This window comes from Pavona decussata, unplaced genomic scaffold (assembly GCF_977016875.1).
Source record: "Pavona decussata unplaced genomic scaffold, jaPavDecu1.1 SCAFFOLD_58, whole genome shotgun sequence".
NCBI lineage: Eukaryota > Metazoa > Cnidaria > Anthozoa > Scleractinia > Agariciidae > Pavona > Pavona decussata.
In genome coordinates this window covers 6,696,778-6,716,529 of record NW_028145480.1, presented here as the reverse complement: position 1 = coordinate 6,716,529, position 19,752 = coordinate 6,696,778, and the positions used below count along the sequence as shown (strand labels likewise).

Genomic DNA, 19,752 nt, shown 5'->3' with positions numbered 1-19,752 from the left:
ATTTACCTCATTTTCTCTACAGTACAACACCGCTTTGTTATCTCGTTTTCTTTGCTCCCTTTGAGTCCTTTCTCTGCCCAACTAAGCTGAAGTTGCCACCGAAAAATGGAAATGCAGAAATACGGCGAATTTGGCAAATCTGGCGAATTGACGATATTTCGCCAAAAGCCAAAATGCAAGTGAATGACTAATTGAAACAAAAAAATATTCACTTTGTGCATGTTAATGTTTGCGTTAAATAGGTTAAGAAAAAAAACTATCCATGTGATCAAAATATCAAGTCATCATATTTGCAGGGTAAGGTGACTTACCATAAGAAAATACATGAAAGCACTTTTGGGTTATCTTTTTGGTTGGAATCTGTCCAACTAAATTTTTGTTGATGGTTGTTCAACTAATTAATTTTTTCCCTGATTTAGTCTGATTTTGATGCCTGGTTGAATATGATTTCACTACAAGTGCCTCTTTATTCTCAATAGAAGTGTGTGATATTTGAGAAATGTAAATACTTCGTTGCATGTAGACTTAAGATCACTTGACTCGCCTTATTCCTAGTTAAGGTTTTTGACCTCGAAATAAAATGTTTGTACCACATGTTTGTCTCCTGCTATGGCTTTGGCAGATACTACAAATTTGTTTAACACACGAATTCGAATAGCCACAACTGTATAGGATTTCATCCACGGACACAAACGTTAGAGCTCATCTCTATAATAGGATACTAAGGGGTGTCAATGGGTTATGCCTTCATCAGCTGGACCTTTAAACGGCCCTTTTGACAACTGAGTTTTGCAGTAATTCTTTGTTGGTAATGACATACATGCATAAAAAGGCCTCTAACAACTTGCTTCCAGTTAAGAGTAAAGTACCCATAACCATATATATTTTGAAAGTAGACATGCCAGGGTTTCTAAAAAATTTATTAGCTTTTAGTTAGTCATACACACTCGTCAACAAATTTTAACCCCTTTATAATAGAAATGTATATAAATAGAAATATAGAAAATACCTAGAAACAGTAACGTACAAAACCCTAAAATATCAATTATCTCCTGTCTTCTTATATTTGACCCTAAAGTCAAGATGTTTAAAAATACCTAGTAGTGGTTTATACAAAGAATCCATCTCAAAGTCAAACGTTGGCCTATGTTTAAGGCATCTAAATTCGGGGTACTGAACCCCAAACCTTTCATCAATCGCACTCCATTGGACAGGGGGGGTTTAACTTGGCAGCCGTTTGTTGTCGGTGACGTCATCCACCTGATACTTGACGTGATGGATCGGTAGAGGTACGTGGCGTTGCCTGAATCTTCAACTGGATAATCGGACTAATTTGACCACGAATTGCTGCCGCTATCCGGTGCTTGAAAGATTATTCGCTGAATCTTGCCATTTCTAAAGCCCTCGCTAACACCAATAGCAAAAAGTTTGGTCTAATCTCCTAACTGAATTTGACGAAAGTAAAACGAATACATAAACTTTTTTTTTTATTTAAGGGGCGTCTTAAGGCACAAAATGAGACCCTTATGAGCCTCTTTTGGGTCAAAACGTACCCCTTATTTGGAAGCGCGCACAAACGTAGCAAATAAACTAGCGCATCTAAGACGGAATACTTAATGCACCCTACATACGAAATTTCGAAAAGGGTGATTATTATTATTATTTTTTTGAAAATCGAAAATGGCATGGTCGAGAAGGAAAGCTATGGATTCGCGGAATGTCCCTGACAGATTTTGGGGAAGATTTTGGGAGCGAAAAGCTATGATCCTGGAGACATGTCTAGTGATGAGGAAAGTAGCTGAGATCGGCTGCTTGAAAATGAAAGCGAAGAATCGAGGTTGATTGTGAAGGAAACATTAGTCGCTTAAGCATGCACGTGGCACTTAAGGTAGAAATGCATGTATGCTTTTGCTGTCCAAAACCCTGGCAAATTTCAGTACCAAAATCGACTAATCCCCCAACATGGCAGGCTTCCATGTGTTTAACTTATTTGCATTTGTTTGGGAATTTGAAGATATTTTGCCAAATTAGTGACATTTGCCAAAATCATCAAATCCGCCAACATGGCTGGGCTCCATGTGTTTAGCTTATTTGCATTCATTTGGAAATTTGACGAAATCTTACCAAATTCGTTACCGTTATGACTGTGGCAAGATTTCCGGTCAAATTTGCAAAATACGTCATTGCCTGCATTAGTGGACATAAGTGTTTTGCCGAGGATATGGCTAACTCTCCGCTAATGTCTTTTAACAGTGTGATACTTTCGTTCTTTTTTCTTCTTTTCCAAAGCTATCCACGGTCCATTCTGCTCCTCTCCTTTGCCTTCTTGTTTTTCCTTCACCCACGCTTTTTCACACCAGGGTACTCGACTTCATGCACGCATATCAACGGCGTCTACAATTAACAAACACCTAAACCAATTTTCTTTTTTCTTTAAAAAAAAAAGAGATAATAGTTCTTAATTAGGCAATACTGCATTAACTAAGTCTTGTAACATGCCGTGCTAACTCTAAAAATAATTTAAAACAGAAGCACATTACGACATACCACACGCTTAAATGATACAAACAAACTGTAACACATGAATGCTACAAAAAAGGTGAATAATGGAAAATTTCATGGCAGATGTTCTCATTACAAAACAAAACAGAACAGTACTTAATATCTTGGCTTGTCATAGTCAAGGAATATGCTTTGCTGGTAAAAAATGGATCATTGAATCGAAATACAATTTCTTGGTCAGTTTAAAAATAATAATAATTTCACTAGCGCTTGTTTGATATGGGATGATTAAAGCCAACTCGGCGCCTTGCCGTCAATAGTACAATCTCATAACAAACGCGAGCCACTGGAGTAAATCTTAATTATTTCAACTGTTTTCTCAAAGTAACGATGCTGGTACGACCTTCAATTCTCGTACCGCAATTAACATCATGATTTCCATGACTAAAAACGAACGTTACAAAATAACTGACATTTCATTGGGGACTATAAATTTTGGGAGTTAGCTTTCTTCGTTTCTTCTTGGAAGTAGAAAAGGTGAATGAGATGCTGTATTAATTATGCTGAGGAGTTAATTGCGACTTGTTAAAGAGGAAGCACAAACAGTTTGTCCACCCACGAAGCTGACATCATTTAGCAGGTGCAAGGAAGTTCTTTTCTACGGAAGATATTTGACCAATTCGCAGCTACACCCTCAGTCTGTTATCGTCCGTTATGGCCAATTCGTGGCTAAACACCCTGGCCTTTCTTGCTAGTCTGAGCTTACTCTTGTTTGCATTTGTGGTGGCCAACTCTGACTTCTGTGGGACTGTTTTTGAATCTCAATCTGGTAAGTAGACTAAAGATAATCGACCTTTTATGTCCTTTCTTCTAATTTGTCCAGACGATAAAATCATTCTATTTCCTTTTCTTAACAGACCATGCTCTAGTTGGCCACGCCATTAAAACGGCTACTGTTTATGACGAGTTCGAATGCCAGCTAAAATGCATATCCAATGACAGTTGCAAGTCTTTTAACGTGCACCCGAGCAGTTCCAAAGCAAACCGCCGCATTTGTGATCTAAACAACAAAACCCGGCAGATGAAACCAAAAGATTTTAAACCGAAGAAAGGATCGACATACTATGGCTCTGTAAAGGTAAGACTATGCCAATATACCTACCATTGGTTGAACCTTGTTATCTCAAAATTACAATACGCCTACAAGATTAAGGATACAACATCCAATTATCAAACCACTGAGAACGTCCGCAGAACTCTCTCTTTTCTGGTGATTACAAGCAAGTAAGGGGAACTATAGAAACTAGATTGGTGTAACAAGTGATTATCTAAAGCACGCGAACTAGGTCTCGTCACCGTTTAGTTTAGTGTAAACGACAAAACCGGTTCTGATGTTAGAACAGCTGAAAGTAAGTTTTTAAAAACATTAAAAAATAAGGCAAGATACACCAATTGCTTTAGAAGCCCAGTCAACGAATACACATAGGTGTAATAATCCAATAATTCCTATTCGGCATTCAGTGGCCTTTTTACATTTTTTCGCTGGTAAAAATTCACCTACGATCTTAGATAATGGTATTAAAATTTGCGTAGTTTGGCGCAACTAAGAATTCAGCACACGAAGAAAACAGCAATCTAAGATTATATTGTACGCCATAAAACTTAAAGGGGAAGTGTCATGGTGTTTTTGACCTCTTTTCTTAGAAATGGTGGAAAAAGACCTTAACTTAGCTACAAAATAATTCTAGAACAACGAGAGAAAAGAAATCAACTCAATTCTTGAAAGGAACATTTCTTGATCTATTCTAGCGCATTTTGGAATCAAAAATGCAAGAACTTGAAAAAAATTAGCCTAATTTTTTTCAAGTTTCAATCCATACCGGCCTACTCTGTCTCTGAATAGAGGCACTAATTGACAGTTTTGTTTCACTGGGGTGATAATTTATAACAAAACTAGACAATTGTTTTCTTGTTTCTGTTGACAGGCAAACGTTTGGGTTTTTCAAATGACATCAAATTCTCGTGATACTTCTCCTTTAAGAAAAAGTAAATTCTTTTTCCTTTTACGCTAATAAGACTTTACTGACTGAATTGTTTCTTCTGGTACTGACCAGTCGTTGCTTAACGCGACTATTTTATGGACTGCTTTTGTTCGCGACGCTCTTTAGGGGTTTTCCACTGGTCGGCGTCAAGGCCGATGTTTTATAAAGTGTAAAAATTCTGAAAGTCTTTCAGTGCCCAAAACTTAAGGGCATTTTACTAGTTGTTTATTATTTTATTTAAGTTAATTTTTTTCTCCGAATAATCCCTCTATTCCTTTCCTCCAAACGAATAAAAAGGGCATCTATTTATCCATCTATTTATCGGATTTGAACCAAATTTGGCCCTCTTGTTCGTCGCACATCAATGAAACAAATAAGTAATAATAAAAATTAATAAAGGTTTATTTGCTGGTGGCTCCGAAGTGTGTCGGGCTTAGTATATGTAATCGCACGAGGCCGAGTAGAATTAAGGATTAATTCCACTTATATTTTCAACGTTTTTGCAAATTGCCCGCGTCGCCCAGCGACGAGAGCAATTTTTCAAACCTTTGAAAATACAAGTGGAAATTAATCCTTGATTCTATGAGGACTCATTGCGATTACGTGTTTATAACATAGAAGGCAAAATTTCCTTAAAACTATCGAGGCACCTCGTAAAATACTCAGCCCTGGCCCGGCGTAAAAACGCCCACCCGCGTAAGCAAAACAAACAAACAATTCACCTGTTTCTTAGCGTACAAAACAGACAAAACGAGAAAAGGTGATTATTATATAGGTGTATTTGTAAGAGAAAATGCCAGTTTAATTCATGAAGAAACTAACAACAATTAAACCAAATGCTAGGCATCAATTAATGGCTTCACGTGCACTGTGAATAAGATTTCCACCGCTTGAAAATCACACAAACACAGATCGATAAAAAATAGCTAACGGTGGGTTCAAAGAAGGAACTTGGAGAGCAATTTCTTCTACTGAATTTGACCTGCTCCCTCCTCCCATCAAAAGGGCGCTGTTATTATTGTTCGGTTATCGCTCGCTAGAAGAAGCCGTAGCGAGGTGAAAGCACTTGGTCGCGGCCATTGGTGATTTTTTAACCAAAGAAATCTGATCAAGTTATTAGCTTTTGACACAAATAATCGTTTGCTTTTTCTGTCAAGAAACGAAAATTCACCTTGAGGAATTTCCTTTATAGCTGTAGCACTCGATTTCCAAGTACTTTTGGCACAAACAATCCGGCTTACAAAGTCCAACTTCAAAGAATCTGAAAGGTTTCGTTGTTGCTGCAGCAGCACAAAACGAAGAAACCACATAAAAGTAGAAATGACGGGCTCAGCCAATGAGGAGCAAGTATTTTTGCTGCTAGACCAATCCAGCTTGAATAATTTTGCCGTCGGTGAAAGGAAAATTAAGAAAGAATGCCCTAATTTTGCCTTCTATGTTATAAAATTTCAAAATTCCCAATATTTTTCATTTGGCGTCTCAGCGGATGACAGCCATCGAAAAAGTTTACAATCCATTTTCTCAGGAACCAATGGAAATATCAAGGAAGCCTCACACACTTTCTTAGCTTATTATCTTGTGATTGATAAAGTCTAGTATGTTTGGATATTAGCAATAACGCAAAGGCTCGTAATTCACTTCAGTAAACAGTCAGTTACTCAGTTTTAGCCTAAAGGCTTGCGCGCTTCTATGAAAACAGAAAAAGGCTTCAAAACTTACTATTTCAGATTATTTATTTAGCTGTACGGTGAAATATTTGAAACCTGATGCAAATTTGCGGGAATGTCTCACATATTGCAATTCACTCACAACACAGATTTCCTGTATTGACAATGGCCGACAGGGCAAAGGACAGATGTCGACCACAAGGAGTGGCGGACACTGTCACCCGGGATACGCAGGGGGAAAATGCGCTGGTGAGTGACATGATACTTCTTACATACAAACGACGGGCAATCATTATATTTTGGGTGTTTAAGTTTGAACAAAAAATCCTCACCTGGCAACCTTAATCTCGTACCCAGTTTCTTGTCGTCGCTTCCGAAGAGTGAGAAGATTTCAATACGAGATTAAGCAGCTCTAAGTAAAGTGGTGAAATTGAAAATCGAAAGCTTCAAGAGAACGCAAAGGACTAAGAAGCTGTAGACAGCTTGTACTCAGGGCGCCTTTAACTTTTACGTTACGGTTAGGTTCTAGCAAAAGGCGAAGACCTGCAACGTGATGGCAATGAGTGGAATATCTTCAGCTTCGATGTAAGAAACATAAAACAGTACAAAAACCATTTTCAAAACCTTTCTTTAACTGTACTACTGTACACTGCATAATATTAGCCTAAAGCTTTTTTGTTTTAAAACATTCCCTCTGTGCATGTTATAAAAGATGTAAGCGATGAGTTCGGAACCGTCTAGATCATCAAACTTGTCTTACTTGTTCCCCCGAGGCATGCGCAAATAACAAACGCTATTTAAATAGAAATTGAATACCAGATAAAAATATGGATTTATTGATCACTCACTGATACAATTCCTTGACTAATTCCTTCTAGTATTGATCGGTTCCGATCCAGACCATCCCGCTCAGTCATGCAAACACATCCGGGATGTCGGAATCTCTAACAAAAACGGGGAGTACTGGATCGACCCTGAGAGGAATGGAAACTCTTTAAAAGTCTACTGTGACTTAACAACTGATGGAGGTAGGTCTGAGATTGCGCTTCCCTTAAGAGACACTGAAGTCCTCCTCCCCCACTGCAGGCCCCCAGTAGGGTGAATGCAATGGCTTCTGGACTTAACATCTAATCCTACTTAAGGTGGGAGTAAACATGAATTTGAATGGAATTTTAGGTGGTTTAAAGAAGGGATAAAAGAAAGAAAATTATTTTTGGAACACCAACAGACAATGCAAGAGCACATTAGGTTGGTAGAGGACTGTTTGGGTGTCCATATATCAATTTTTAATTTCAAATTCTAAGTTTTAAACTACATCAAATCTTAACTATTTCTTATTCTCTAAATTGTACTTCTCTTTTGAGAAAAACCAAATATACCTAAAAATCACTAAAAAATTTCCAAAACACCCCAAAACATTGATTTGTATGATGAGCAGAGGGTTTCTGTATTGCTTGAAACGCGAACGAGATATTTCCATTAAACCGATTTTGAGCGGGGTGAAAACGGCTTTCAGGTGTACAGGCGGGCCAGTGCAATGCCAATGGCAAGGGTTCACCACAAATGGAAGGGCACCAGGCCGCCAACTTCACCGGGGTAAAAGCCTTCAAAAATTTTGCCCAAATGATGCATGTGAGTTATGCATAAAATAAGGCTCACGTATTCGAAATAAACACATTTTGATTGGTTCTCCGTTTCCTAATTAAGGTTTAACCCATGCACCCTGCTTGGGTTTAACTAAAGTTACGTTCCGTTGGTTTGGATCTTCCAGTCGTAAATTTCTTTACTATCGTTACAGAAAATAGTCATTTTATAGTAAGCATTGTCTTGACCATAATTAATAGCCTTTTTGTGACCCTAGAACCATTTACATTCTTTTGTTTTGGATCATCAACGCGTAAATTTCTAGAACAAACAGAGGAGCGGTCACATTACCAAAATAACTCACTAAAGTTACCACTGTCTTAAATTGAAGACCAAATATATTTAAGGGGTAGATGTGACCACAACGAACATTTCATCACCTGATCATCCTTTGAAACTTGCTCATTTCAGGTGGATGGCTTCTTGTTTTTAACGTAGTGATTGGCAGTCCAGCCACCCACCCTCACTTGTCCAAACAGACGTCATACCGTGGTATAAGTGGTTACAAAAGCAACAACATGGTTGTCAAAAATAGCGCTATGAAGGAGCTGAGAGCGCACTTGTCCTTCACTCAACTGAGATTCCACTGCAGAAAGCAACAGCTGGGACGTACATTCCACGTGACCACAGCCGCTAACAGCTCTGGGGAGACTGTAGTCCAGTACTTCAGCGGTCAGACCAATGTCTTGCCTGGTTCATGTCGCTCGTTTGTGAGAATGGAGAATGACAACTCAAAGTTAGCAAATGGTTGTAATCAGTGGTTAGCTAAAAAATGGAGCTATAAACACCATGGCGACGGACGACTCTACGATCAAGTCGCCATTGTATCGTATAAATACCACTGGTTTCTTAGTACATACCAAGCGAGATGGGAATGTGATGACTTCCAAGTTGGCCTGTCGCCTGGCGATTTCTGGAAAGTCTTTGTTCGTTAGGAACTGATCGGGCCGATAAATCGGTACTTGTAAATTAGCATTTACAATCATGATTTTTGTTTTCCCATTTGACCTTTGACGTTACACTCACACAGGCCTCTTGCGGCGGTCAAACATGCAGCGTCTGCGAATTCTCACCTGATCGGTGAAAAAAAGGAAACCTTATCCGGCGCAGTCACTAAGGCTGATTTTGCTTTTTTTTTGCCATAAAGAAATCATCAAGCACATACCATTAGTTTATGTTTGATGACTCCGCCGTTTCAATTCCTACCAATGACTTTTTAAGGCCTTTTTACAACTCATTTATTTTATTGCTCATGTAAAAATAGAACATAGAAGACAGGGGCTCGTTTGCTTTGACTGTTGTTTTAACGAGGTCTGTGTACCATTCTACCATACGTTCGGGAGATTCCTTAGCTCCTAAGCAGTGCTTTCCTTTGGTGCTTTCTATAATGTTGTACAGGGTGATTGTAAGGTTTGAGTCTCGGGATGAAATCCTAAACTGTGTCTGATTCAAATGAAAGCTGTTGTGCAGTAAAGTGAAAAGTGTGACAGATTCAAACTGGAAAGCTGCTGCGCAATACTTTCCTGCATGTGCTGCTTTCTTTTATGCTGTACAAGGTGATTGTAACGTTTGAGTCTCGGGATGAAATCCTAAACTGTGACCATTCAAATGAAAGCTACTGCGCAGTTCTTTTCTGTGGTGCTTTCTATTATGTTGTACAAGGTGATTGTAACGTTTGAGTCTGTGGATGAAATCCTAAAGCGTGACTGATTCAAACGAAATCTACTGCGCAGTACTTTCCTGTGGTCTTTTCTATTATGCTGTACAAAGAGATTGTAGCATTTGCGTCTCGGAATGAAATCCTACACTGTGACTGATTCAAATGAAAGCTACCGAGCAGTATCCTCTCAGTGGTGCTGTTTATTATACTGTACAAGGTGATTCTAACCCCTGATTCTCTAGATGAAATCCTAAAGTAGCGCGATTCCGCGGTGTTGTTTCTTATGCCAGTAAGCAGTGGTTCTAAGTTTTCAGTCTGTGGATGAATTCCCCTGGTGTGACCATTCAAATGAAAGCTAATAAGCAGTACTTTCCTGTCACTGCTTTATATATTGTGTTGTAAAAGATGATTCTAGCATTTGAGTCGAAGGATGAAATCCCAAAAGTGTGACCATTCAGGATCCCCTTCGTTTGTAGGATATGTCATCTGTCAGCACCACGAGGCTTAGTTAGACTGTGAATCAAGAAAAGAAAGAACAACTAAATTAGACAATTATGGGAAAAGCATCAACAACACATCCTTTATTTAAACACAATCAGGTTTTAAGCATAAAAATGCTTTTGGGGTCATGAAAGGTAAAAACTACAAGATAAAAAATTTAATATGCATTTGAAATGGTACACTAATAGTGATATTTAGGAGCAAGAGGATAACAACAGAAAATGAACAAGAGTTTTGTATTGAATATTAAAACGTAGCAACATTTGTTAACGGTGTAATGTCTGTGGAGTGATTGCACAGACTGGACGTTAAAGTCAAGTTCTTTAAACACTTTATCCTTTTTCACCTTACTGTAGAAAACCTTAAAAGTAAATCCATTGTACTTTGAGATAGCGTACCATAAAATAGCGCCTTTATGGCTAATAGAATTTTTTTAAAATCGCGCTACAGTAATCGTATTATGTCCTTAAGATTGTAGCCCGAAGGCTAAGAGTTTATATTACCAAATGAGACAGTGCTCGTGAGGCCTCGCCATTGAGCACTTCATAGATTAGTTTAATTAAAGGTAATTTGTATTGATAACTGATTCGACGAATGCGGCAAGTTTGGAAAATATGGCGAATTTGACAATATTTCGCCAAAGACCAAAATGCAAGCGACTGAGATTAAGACAAGGGTACCAACAAAGCGGCGAATTCGACGAATGAGGCAAATTTGACAATATGGCGAATTTGACGGTATTTTGCCAAAGACCGAAATTTAGGCGACTGAACTCGAGAAGGGTACCAATAAAGCGGCTAATTCGACGAAGTGCCCCAAAACCTATGTTTGATTGTCCGGGACGATGACACTTTATTTTAATAGGGCGCACAATTACAGTCAAGACGGTATTATCCCTTATAACCCTGCGAAACTAAGTTACAGCAACATAACTAAAATACGAAAATACTAAGGTACTAAAATACTTAAACACAAGAATACCAAAATATTAAAAGAGAATACTGATTATTTAGTGCTGCAATGTAAATCTTCGACTTGTGTGTGAGACAAGTACATTTCTGATTTCAACTTTGAATTAGTCATGTTATAAGCTAAACAGTGAGGCTCACTAATTTAAACAAAAAAATATTTACTTTGTACATGTAGATGTTTGCGTTAAATAGGTTAAGAAAAAAAACTATCCATGAGATTAAAATATCAAGTCATTATATCTGCAGGGTAAGGTGACTTACCATAAGAAAATACATGAAAGCACTTTTGGGTTATTTTTTTGGCTGAAATTTGTCCAACCAAATTTTCGTTGATGGTTGTTCAACTAATTAAATTTTTTCTCTGATATCGTCTGATTTTGACGCATGGTTGAATATGATTTCACTACAAGTACCTCTTTATTCTCAATAGATGTGTGTGATATTTGAGAAATGTAAATACTTCGTTGCATGTAGACTTAACATCACTTGACTCGCCTTACTCCTTTTTAAGGTTTTTGACCTCGAAATAAAATGTTCTTACCACATGTTTGTCTCCTGCTATGGCTTTGGCAGATACTACAAATTTGTTTAACATACGAATTCGAATAGCCACATCTGTATAGGATTTCATCCAGGGACACAAACGTTAGCGCTCATCTCTATTATAGGATATGGGGTGTCAATGGGTTATGCCTTCATCAGCTGGACCTTTCACCGCGGCCCTTTTGACAACTGATTTTTGACATAACTCTTTGTTTAACATACGAATTCAAATAGCCACAACTGTATAGGATTTCATCCAGGGACACAAACGTTAGCGCTCATCTCTATTATAGGATATGGGGTGTCAATGGGTTATGCCTTCATCAGCTGGACCTTTCACCGCGGCCCTTTTGACAACTGATTTTTGCCGTAACTCTTTGTTGGTAATGACAAACATACATAAAAAAAGCCTCTAACAACTTGCTTTAAAGAGTAAAGTACCCATAACTTTACATATTTTGAAAGTAAACATGTCAGGGTTGCTTAAAAATTTATTATTAACAAACTATTAAATAAATTCAAAATGGCGACTGAAATGTGAATTATGGACCTTTTACATACAATCGTCAACAAATTTTCAGCCCTGTATAATAGAAATGTATATAAATGAAAATATAGGAAATACTTAGAAACAGTGACGTACAAAATCCTTATATATTATCTTCTGTCTTCTTATATTTGACCCTAATGTCAAGATGCTTAGACATATCTAGTAAGGTTTAAACCAAGAATCCATCTCAAAGTCAAACGTTGGCCTATGTTCCCAAACCTTTCATTAATCACACTCCATTGGACAAAGGGGTTTTGCGAGGCAACTGTTTGTTGTTAGTGACGTCATCCACCTGATACTTGACGTGATGGATCGGTAGAGGTACGTGGCGTTGCCTGAATCTTCAACTGGATAATCGGACTAATTTGACCACGAATTGCCGCCGGCCGCTATCCGGTGCTTGAAAGATTATTCGCTGAATCTTGCCATTTCTAAAGCCCTCGCAAACACCAATAGCAAAAAGTTTGGTCTAATCTCCTGACTGAATCTGACGAAAGTAAAACGAATACATAAACTTTTTTTTTTATTTAAGGGACACAAAGTGTCTTAAGGCACAAAATGGGACCTTTATGAGCCTCTTTTGGGTCAAAACGTACCCCTTATTTGGAAGCGCGCACAAACGTAGCAAATAAACTAGCGCATTTAAGAGGGAATACTTAATGCACCCTACATACGAAATTAGGAAAAGGGTGATTATTATATTTTTTTTTTTTTGAAAATCGAAAATGGCATGGTCGAGAAGGAAAGCTATGGATTCGCGGAATGTTCCTGACAGATTTTGGGGAAGATTTTAGGAGCGAAAAGCTATGATCCTGGAGACATGTCTAGTGATGAGGAAAGTAGCTGAGATCGGCTGCTTGAAAATGAAAGCGAAGAATCGAGGTTGATTGTGAAGGAAACATTAGTCGCTTAAGCATGCACGTCGCACTTAAGGTAGAAATGCATGTATGCTTTTGCTGTCCAAAACCCTGGCAAATTTCAGTACCAAAATCGACTAATCCCCCAACATGGCAGGCTTCCATGTGTTTAACTTATTTGCATTCGTTTGGGAATTTGAAGATAGTTGCCAAATTAGTGACATTTGCCAAAATCATCAAATCCGCCAACATGGCTGGGCTCCATGTGTTTAGCTTATTTGCATTCATTTGGAAATTTGACGAAATCTTACCAAATTCGTTACCGTTATGACTGTGGCAAGATTTCCGGTCAAATTTGCAAAATTCGCCATTGCTTGCATTAGTGGACATAAGAGAAAGTCCGCGTTAGATTCGACCGCTCAATTTGGGCCAGTCGTTCGATTTCCTTCAAATTTTCAGTAACAGACAAAGTTGATATAACATTAATGAAAACACATTTCTTTTGATTCTAAACTTAACAAGACCCGAAATTTTGAGGCGAATGTTCAACCCTCCCGAATCCCCGAAAATCGACCTTTCACCGAGTCGAAATTAGCCCGTTTTCGGATGTTTGCCGCTGAAAGAATATTTATCCGAAAAACTTTACATTTATACCACGAACACATACACTATACTACTTTACAAATATGGGATATAGAACTTATATTATTGAGAACTTTTAAAAGGAGGGCATCTCAAACATACCGATGTTAACGATTCGTGCACGGAGCGTGTCAAGTGCTGCAACAAAAACCAACAATTCTCAAAATTCTGACTTACTCTGGAAGTCTCGTGTATTTTTTCAAAAAGTACTAGGATAGTGTCCTTAAACTACGGAATAATATTTAGTGACTCTCTATACTGCGAAAAGATACGGCTGCAACAATTTTGGGCAAATCTCTTATTTTCCGACACGTGTTGTGTGACAGTGATGGCATCCCAAGGCAACAAATTTCGACTATTTCTGTCTTGACCGCAACTTAAAGTAGACAAATACGTTTTGAAATGGTAAACAATTAAAAACATATCTTAAAAGTTCCACTCTTTTGCTTCCAAGACTTCATGTTTCACCATTAACTGTCAGCAAATTTGATGGCTGTGTCACGGATACCGTGACACGGGATCCGTGTTCTTGATTTGTTGGCTTGCAGGCGACGATCATGCTAGCTAAAAACCTGAACATCTCTACAGAGTTCAGAGAGTTCCGCGAAATTAATTCTGTTATTCAACCGGGCACTCTGCCGACCAAACAATCATCAGTTGCAGAGAAAGATTTTTGAACGTGATAGGCTTTTGAAAGTTGTCGTCCATCTTTGTTTAGATATAACCGCTGACCGCAAAATCACTTCCGTCTGCGAACAACGAATGAGGAATAACTGTACAATTTTCTCCTTGATTTAAAAAAAATAAATAAATAAACAGCATAAAATCAAACTGGGTTTTAAAAAGAGATGCGTTTTATTGAGTATAGTTGTAACACACTGATGTGTCTCTATCAAACATATACAACTGAATCTTTTCGTGTGTATGACTAATCAGAGCAACATAGTGACCGCTCGATGATCATGTGATTCGCTAAGAGAACAATGTCGAAAACCGAAATTTGCTCGTTTTCCGTTGTGTTGAACACCAAGTGTGGTCCTAATAGAGGTGACCATGACACAGTGTTCCTTCGCGAATGTTGCAGTGATATTTCTAGTCACCTGCGAAGTTGCCATTTGTCACGCGTTCTTAGTTTGAAATTGAAAGATGGGGGAGTCTTTCTCTTGAGGGGCTAGCGGAAGCTGATTGTAATAGGCCTTATCACGGTTTTCGACGCCATTTTGACGAGTAGGTAAACAAGCGTGAAATAACAGTGTTTGTATGGAAATCCGATGTCAAATAATTTTCTTAAAACATCGCTTCTGAAAAATTCATAATTTGGAAACTTTTAGCACTAGGAAAAGGATTTTAAGAAAAAAAATTGGAGGGATGTAGCTGTGCCAGAAAGCGTCCAGTCGTGTTTTGAACTTTCCATACATTTGTCAGCCGTGAACTGCTCTAAAAATAGCTCGCGGGAAAAAATACAGGGAAATGGATTTCCATACAAACACTTTTATTTCGAGCCTGTTTGCCTACCCGTCAAAATGGCGTCGAAAACCGTGATAAGGCCTATTTAAACGGATCACAATTGAAGAAAATTCAGTGCTGACCGTAATGCATGGTGATGAATATTGCCCTGGTATGCGCCATGGGTTGGGCACAATGTGTCCATGGCTCGCAAACTTTGTTGACTGATTCTGGTGGGTATATTTCTATCTTCCCTATATATACACTGTCTTCCACAGCATCGTTCATACCCCTATTTGGATGCTAAGATGATAAAACTCAAATAATAATCAATGACATCTTTTTTTATAGTCAAGAGCACGTGTATAATACGCATAGTTTACATTCCGAATGCACTGTGTTGTTCGGTCGTTATGAGTAATGACAGCCTCTATACACATTTCCTTTGGTATCACCATTATATTCATGGTAGAATATTATTTTTTTCACTAGAAGTGCCAGACAAGAAGCCATGTTAGCGATAACCACTGTCCTATCTTCGACACCATATAGAGATGTTCCCACGCCGCACAAATGTGCCAACGAATCCGACCTATGTTGGACCCCTGGAGGTACCTGCAACATTTTTTTCTTTGATATTTTAATAGCTAGGAAGTGAGTATTTATTAAAAGATTTTTTTCAAGACTACAATGCCAGGAACGGAGGCATTTTTAAGTGGCCCGTCACGAAAGCGTGACGTGCCACTTCATGCAATACCCGGATTTCATGGTAAATGGTCGTGTCGTGGTCTTTGTCAGTTTTTTGTCGGCAAGCCAAGGCGTGTTTATGGAGTCACATAAAGCCAAGTGGCAGGCTAAGGCATATTTGTTTAATAGATATTGTATGGACGAGTGAAGTGTGACGTCACAGGTGCACAGGACACCCAGGCGGTGAAGTCACAAGAAGACCAGGCGGCACGTCTAGACATATTTTTTACTTATTTTTATTCAATATATATTGGATGGTGGAGTGGAGTGTGACGTCAGTGATGACGTCACAAGAGTACAGGAAGCCCAAAGATGGAGTCACAGGACACCCAAGCGGCAGGTCAAGGCATATTTTCACTTAATTTTTATTCAATATATATTGAAAGGTGGAGTGGAGTATGACGTCAATGATGGCGATACAGGGGCACAGGAAGCCCAGACGATGAAGTCACTATACGCCCAAGCGGCAGGTCAAGGCATATTTGCACTTAATTTTTATTGGATGGTGAAGAAGAGAGTGACGTCAACGCTGACGTCTTAAAAGGCCACTTGTAAAGTCCAGAGTGCTTCTTGTTTGAGTCTATTTCAGTAGTCTCCTCAACAGGCATCTCTTAGGGCGAAATGTGAAAAATTGGGCTTCCTGTGGTTAGTAAAAAAATATGTACAAAAAAACCTGAAAAATTAAAAGAATAATAAATCTAACATATCTAATTAACCATATCTACTTGTTCAGTTGCCAGAAACGAGGCACGAGTTATTGACAACAAGGTAATGTGTACCTACAACACTGCAATGGGGCTAGTGGCTGACGAACTTGAAGCGCATCACAACCCACTAACATTCCAGTTGGAAGTAACTTGGGAAAGTGCAACGCCAGAGGTAAAGGCGAACCGCCTTGAAAAAGCAAAAGAGGACTGTCTTCTTGTGTGTAGTGTGATAGCACCAGAAAGCGGGGCAGATTTATATGAATCTCTTACATCTTCCCCTCCAAATGAGTTGTCCGAAGATCTGAAAGCACTGATGACAGCTTACCGAAATGCCAATAGCTCAGGCCTTAGGACACAGATCCTCAGTCTCTACGCATTCAGGTATCCAATTGATCAACTGATGAAGCTACACGAACCATACGAAAAGCTAACACGTTATCAAGTGAAGCGAGCTAGAGTACATGCTAAGCTGTATGGATCGGGAGCTGCACCAGAAAAGGTCCCAAAGTACCGTGTGCGCCTTGATATGGGAAAACTCGACCACTTCCTCGACTTCGCCAGTAGACCGTATTTCTACCAGGACGTGTCTTATGGCAGTCGAATTCTTAAACTTGACAGCGGTCAAAAGATATCCATGCCAAATGTTGTACGCACGGTCACCAGATCAACAATGGTGAAACAGTATCAGAGCTTTTGCGGGGAGAAAGGCTTCCAGCCTTTAAGCCGATCCACTCTCTACAGAATCCTGGATGTGAGAGAGGCATTACAACGCAGGTATAAAACATTCACTTCTAATGCTCGCCTTTCTCTAAAAAAAACACTCTTGATGATTATCTAGACTCAATTAACGTTCACCACTACAACTGACACTAGCTTGCGCGGCTGGCGCTGTCATTTTATGAGTCTCGGTGATTAGCGCGAAATCCGTCTTGTGCCTTTTTTTTCTCGGCCAGCTTTGCATATAAAGGCTACTCTATAATTAAATTGACAATGCCTTTTCCTCTATATATCTGTTAAACGAAAGTCAACACTGCTTTGAGAAAATAGTGGTTAAAAAAATACCCAGCGTATGTCATCGCACCACGAGGTCAAGTGGCAGTGTGCTTCTCACCAACCCTTAACCACTAATTTGCGCACACCAGACCAATGGAATGTTTTATCAGTAGGATCGTGATGATCGTCTTATCTTATTGGATATTTGTTTTACGCTAGGTCCCTCCAGGGATTAGATAATACCGCTGCTGATGGTGCAACAGGGTTCCAAACAATGAAGAGAATTGTTGATGATCTCGAAGCAAAAGGAAAGGATATGGCGTGGTGTGCAGACACAACGCGAAGACTTCAGGAGGGCAAGCGTTACCTGAAGACCGATTATCGTGTACACTGTCAGGAGGAAAGTTCACCTTGTAAAGACCACTGTCGAACATTTGCGTTAAGTGACCCTGCAGACGAAGAGTTCAGGGTGAATGTAATCACGAGCATGATTTAGGATGTAACATGTGCGAAGAGCTTAAGGATGTGCTAAACGATGTCAGTCGAAAGATCACTGAATCACCTGTTAACTACAGTAAAGAATTTCAGGATGACCTTTTGTATGACTTTGAACAAGGCAAGGCCGCCATTTTGGAGTAGAAATCTCACGTGCTGCGATCGATAAACCAAGACAGAGCAAAGCATGACGTGATCAGAAATCTGAACAGTGGTTCTGTCTTAGTGGTGATGGACTGGGTCATGAAATTTTTGCAAATGAAGTACAGAGAGAAGCAGTCGGACTGGTTCGGGAAGAGAGGCCTTAGCTGGCATGTATCTACGGTGATTTCCAAACACGACGAAGATGATACAGTCGAAGTGGAAACGTACGCACACATCTTTGATTTCTGCCAGCAGGACTGGTTTGCTGTCTGTTCCATTTTCGAGAATCTGATAAAGAATGTTTTATCGTCGAAACCTTCCGTCAACTGCGTTTTCATTCGCTCAGATGAAGCTGGTTGTTACCACAACAATGCCCTGATTGCATCCCTTAAAGACGTCGGGAAACGACTGGGTATCGATGTGAAGAGCTATGAATACTCAGACCCCGCTTATGGAAAAGATGTGTGCGACAGAATTCTATGTCCAATGAAAACCTCAATTTGTTCCTATTGCAATGAAGGCCACGACATTGCCACTGCCACAGATATGCGCACTGCCCTTCTTGAGCGACCCGTAAGAGGAGTAACTGCCTCTGTTTGTGCCATTGATGAGAAGAAGAAGTCCCTAGAGTTCAACAACATTGATGGCTTCAGCAAGCTCCATAACTTTACGTATGAAAAGGAAGGCATTCGCGTTCGCAGAGCATATGGTATAGGGTCAGGGAAGGCGTTACCCTACGATGACATAGTGATCAATCACCAAGGTCCAACAGGAATAGCTGTTCAGGACAATCGCGATTTTTTCCGATAGCTAGCGCGCGCCAAATGAACGTGAAAAAATCTGACAGTGCCATAAGCGGAGACACCCCTGATGAATGTCAGCTGTTTGAATGTCCAGAACCTGAATGCCAGCGAATACTCAAGACCTTCCGTGAACTTGAAATACACATTTAAATCGGAGATCATGGAAAGAAGCCAATGAATGAAAGTATTTATGATCGACTAAGGAGAGAGTGGGCCGCGCGTTTCTCTACAGTAGATGAAGACGGTCAAGAAGCTTCTAATAATTCGAGAGAGAGCGCCCGCGGTTCAGAACAGGCAGCCAGACCCTCAAATCTCACGCGAGGATGGGCCCTTTCAAAGCCGCGTGCCCCAACTCGTTTTTCTGAAACTGTAAAGGATTACTTGAAAGCAAAGTTTAACCAAGGAGAACGAACGGGGTTAGGCTAACCCAAAACAAGTCTCTGCAGACATGCGAAACGCCCGAGATGAACAAAATAAGCGTCGCTTTTCCAGAGAAGAATGGCTAACAGTTGTTCAGATAAAGAACTTTTTCTCTCGGCTAGCGTCATCCAAGAGGAAAGGGCAAGATGCAGCTGATGACCAAACAGAAATTGAAGAAATACTGGAAGAGGAAGAAGAAAGCAACAGACAAGAAGTGGTGAACAGCATTGTTGACGAGATCGGCCTTCTACATCCCATTTACTACGACGTCTATGACCTTTACCAGTACGGAAAACCAACAAACTTTCACAGTTTAATGTTTCAATGCTAAAGAACATTCTAAAGAACTACGAAGTCCCATTTACAGCAAAGGACAGAAAGAAGGATTTGGTTCAGCATTTGGCTATCTTTGTTGAAA

General features: G+C 39.5%; 1 protein-coding gene and 1 pseudogene across 1 annotated transcript; both read left to right on the top strand.

The window, feature by feature from the left end:
- Positions 1 to 2,840: 2,840 nt before the first annotated feature.
- Positions 2,841 to 9,766, top strand: LOC146479963 (uncharacterized). The gene is made up of 5 exons (XM_085110807.1): positions 2,841 to 3,331; positions 3,420 to 3,640; positions 6,361 to 6,460; positions 7,090 to 7,239; positions 8,267 to 9,766. The coding sequence occupies exons 1-5, from the start codon at positions 3,217 to 3,219 to the stop codon at positions 8,788 to 8,790; spliced, it is 1,110 nt and encodes a 369-aa protein (XP_084966933.1). The 5' UTR covers positions 2,841 to 3,216; the 3' UTR covers positions 8,791 to 9,766.
- Positions 9,767 to 15,536: 5,770 nt separating this feature from the next.
- Positions 15,537 to 18,921, top strand: LOC146479962 (uncharacterized; annotated as a pseudogene).
- The last annotated feature ends 831 nt before the right edge of the window (positions 18,922 to 19,752 follow it).